The sequence below is a fragment of the Adiantum capillus-veneris genome, chromosome 4 (assembly GCF_014529385.1).
Source record: "Adiantum capillus-veneris isolate H3 chromosome 4, ASM1452938v2, whole genome shotgun sequence".
Lineage (NCBI taxonomy): Eukaryota > Viridiplantae > Streptophyta > Polypodiopsida > Polypodiales > Pteridaceae > Adiantum > Adiantum capillus-veneris.
Window position 1 is genome coordinate 124327400 of NC_140934.1, and position 3445 is coordinate 124330844.

The 3445-nt window shown below is 42.5% G+C and overlaps 1 protein-coding gene across 4 annotated transcripts; it reads right to left on the reverse strand.

Moving 5' to 3' along the window:
• Window positions 1–258: 258 nt before the first annotated feature.
• Window positions 259–1805, reverse strand: LOC147459937 (receptor-interacting protein). Of its 4 annotated transcripts, none has more exons than XM_086509927.1 (4): window positions 1688–1805; window positions 1207–1437; window positions 858–1036; window positions 259–707 (listed from the first exon to the last, which is right to left on the reverse strand). In XM_086509927.1, exons 2-4 carry the CDS (start codon window positions 1331–1333, stop codon window positions 561–563), a joined length of 453 nt encoding a protein of 150 aa, XP_086366053.1. In that variant the 5' UTR covers window positions 1334–1437; window positions 1688–1805; the 3' UTR covers window positions 259–560. The 4 variants fall into 4 exon arrangements, with proteins under 4 accessions (XP_086366053.1, XP_086366054.1, XP_086366056.1 ...); XM_086509930.1 differs by having other exon boundaries at window positions 568–707; window positions 805–1036; XM_086509929.1 differs by having other exon boundaries at window positions 570–707; window positions 821–1036.
• Window positions 1806–3445: the final 1640 nt, after the last annotated feature.

The window sequence follows — 3445 nt, forward strand, 5'->3', positions numbered from 1 at the left end:
TTAGTCTCCTTCACTTGTGCTTGATATCAACAAAAGCAACGTATATCCCCCTCGCATACCCGCAATCAATCACAAGAAAACTTGTTCAACACCTTACAATATGCTCCACTACATAGACCTCTAACATCTCCCTACTACTTGAATGCTCCATACTCAAAGTCATCGCAAGCACCCCATTTAGGAGAGAGATTGTTACAATCATGAACCATAATGATGACCAGATCAACATTTGTTGATATGATTTTACATGAGCCCAAATAGGATAACATGGTACACATTGAATATGCATTTAGTAGTACTTCTTATCCCTATACTTCTCTTGACCTAAAAGAATGAGATCATCCACATACAAGAGAATGATACAAACATCATCATCTTTGCGACTTTCATTGGCAAATCATGTTGACAATGTACATACACATGGCATGATAGTAGACATGCTGCTATCCCTTTATATTCAAGATCCAAGTTGCCAAGGAACGCTTCAAAACATAGGTTGAAGGGCATGCGATGAGTCGCAAAGTGCCCATACAAGAAGCTTTGATCAAAGAGACATATGGTCACCACTGAAGAGTAGCTGAGTCAAAGTCAGTTTCTCGTTTTGCCTTATCTTTCTGAAACCAGTCGCATATGATTCCAGCATTCAAATCCTCGATAGCCTTTCCTTCTTGTTGTGCAATGATACGCAACAAATTTAGAGATGATACCTGCAATACATACATGATCAACAACGAGAAACTGTCAGCAGTTTTCTCCTATATATATCACAAAATATACAGGCCCATGTAGAGTTCTTGTACATACATAGTGAAGCATGTACCATATGGAAGACCCACAGTTTTCAAGAAAAAGCTTACTGTGAGTCGGCAAAGGAAGCGCTCGTGACTTTCCAAGCTTGACAATTCTATAAGTCCAGCTTCCTCCGGACTTAAGAATGTCTCTTTGCTTCCCCTTGTATTGCTGGGATCACTTGCTTTGCAAACATGCATTTGTCCTCTCTGACCATCCTTCTCCTCTTGCAAGCCAAACTGATGTCCTATTCAAAAAATGCAAATTACATGAGAAGGGCTTTACGTTTGCTCAGCCACAAATCTATGCAAAATGAAGATTTTTCAAACAGGTTACGCTCAGCCACAAATCAATGCAAAAAATTCTCTTTGCATATATAAACAATTGGCAATTTTTCAGTATGAATCATGCACTTACGAAGGATTGTGGATGAGGAGCGGACTAAACGTGACGAGCGAGCCAAACAAGTTGCCTGTTTATTGTATGTTGAGAAAGGGATGAGCCAACTTGCTTCACAATGAAAGCATGTGTGTATCCTTGACATGGCTGCTCTGGTTGCCCTTCAAGCTTGGATAACTACTTGTGCTAAGGTAGGTTACAGATACCAAGTCAAAGTCTCAACTTCTGTGTCTGCGCATTTTCAATTAGCTGCGCAAAAACCGACATTGTAGAGACATCCCTGGTCTTGTCAGAGTGGAAAAGAATACTAAAAATGCAGTCCATGTCCCTGAGAGTGTCTATTACACCATGGAAAAACCAGACATGGCCCAAAAGCTTGAATGCAAATTTGATGGCTCTCTCTCTCTCTCTCTCTCTCTCTCTCACACACACACACACACACACACACACACAAACAGAGAGTTTCCTCGCTAGTAGGAGCTTCGTAAAATGGACTAACCTGTGCGTTGCCGCGACCACCTCGGTACTGAACAGCAAACTGTTAGATAAGGAACCTTTGATATCCAAGCCTTCACGGAGTAATAGATCACGCCGGAGGTTCGAACCCTTTTATTGCCACTTTTGACCTTAAAAGAGAAGTGGCAATTGCATGTGATGTCACTGCTTGTAATTGGAAAGGCGGACAAAACTACAATGTTGCTTGGGAAAGATTCCAAAGAATAATGATAATTTTCTTAGTACTTCTTAGAGCCAGAGGTTGAGAGACCAAATTGGTGAAATTCTTATTGTGCTTACCATCTATGCTCGCATGGAAATTTGGCATAAAATGAAGTTAGCACACATGAGTGGTTTTTGTGTTTGATAGTGGCTTTATTTGTTAGATTTTATTTCTCGTTAAATTGTCTTTCATAAATTCTTACTACTCAGTTAAGTCTTTCCGGGACAAATAAAGGCAAACAAAGCAGTTAGTTTTTGTTGTTAGGAAAAGGAGTATAAATTTATATTTTTTTGACACTTTGGGCTCGCTTTGTGTAAGCCAAAACTAAAGCGCTTTTGTATGGAACAATGAATTGTTTAATAGCTCCATGAAACTACAACTTTTTCTTATAGCTACCAGAGAGCTAGAACTTGGAAGATGCTCTCTCTCTCTCTCTCTCTCTCTCTCTCTCTCTCTCTCTCTCTCTCTCTCTCTCTCTCTCCCCACAAAGCTATGTTTCTCTATTGTTCTTCTTGTTTGCAAGAGCACCAAGCATGAACCTTCTAAGAGGCCTACAAGAAGTGCTCACCATTAAAATGTTGGAATTAGGGTTGCAGAGAAACACACACAGCTTGGAGAAGACGAAGGAAGCTCAAGGCACACAATAGAGAGTGTGTTACTTAGTGTGCAATGGAAAGATAGATAGCCCTAGAGTGATGGGAGTATATACAATGCACGGGGGAAAAAACCTCCTAAAGAGGGAAAAAATGCCCCGGCGGTCCTAGTGTGTTCACACACATCACTACCACATGTATATAGTAACAAATCCCCCCTGGAGTGATGCGGTGAACGAGAGCTGGCACATGAGTAAAGGGAAGTGCCATGCCCTGAGGACAGGATCAGTCCACAAAGGGGAGTAAGCCCAAAGCTTTGCGGAAAGCTTCAAGCTTCTCACGAGACAATGCCTTTGTGAAAAGATCTGCAAGGTTGTCCTGTGTTGGCACATAAGCCAAGCTGATCTCTCCTGCTGAGAGCCTCTCCCTGACATAGTGGTAATGCACCTCAATGTGCTTTGTGCGAGCATGAAAAACTGGGTTCCTCGCAACTGCCAATGCGCTCTGGCTGTCAGTGTAGATAGTGTTGGCAGTGTCCTGTCCAACACCCAAGTCAGCCATAAGGCGTCTGAGCCATACACACTCAACCGTAGCTGTGAAGACTGCCCTGTACTCAGCCTCACAACTCGAAGTGGCCACAGTAGGTTGCTTCTTGCTCAACCATGATATACATGAACTGCCAAGCATGAAACAAAAACCACTTGTGGACACTCGCGTGTCAAAACAACCAGCCCAATCTGAGTCCGAAAAAGCATATAAGTCTGGCGGCAATGATCCCCCCTTGGGATAAAACAAGCCAAGATGTAAAGTGCCACTAAGGTAGCGGAAAATCCTCTTGACAGCCTGCCAATGCTTAGACCCTGGGCTATGCATAAATCTGCTGACCTGCGAGACTGCAAACTGAATATCTGGCCTCGTGTTGCATACATAAATGAGGCAGCCAACA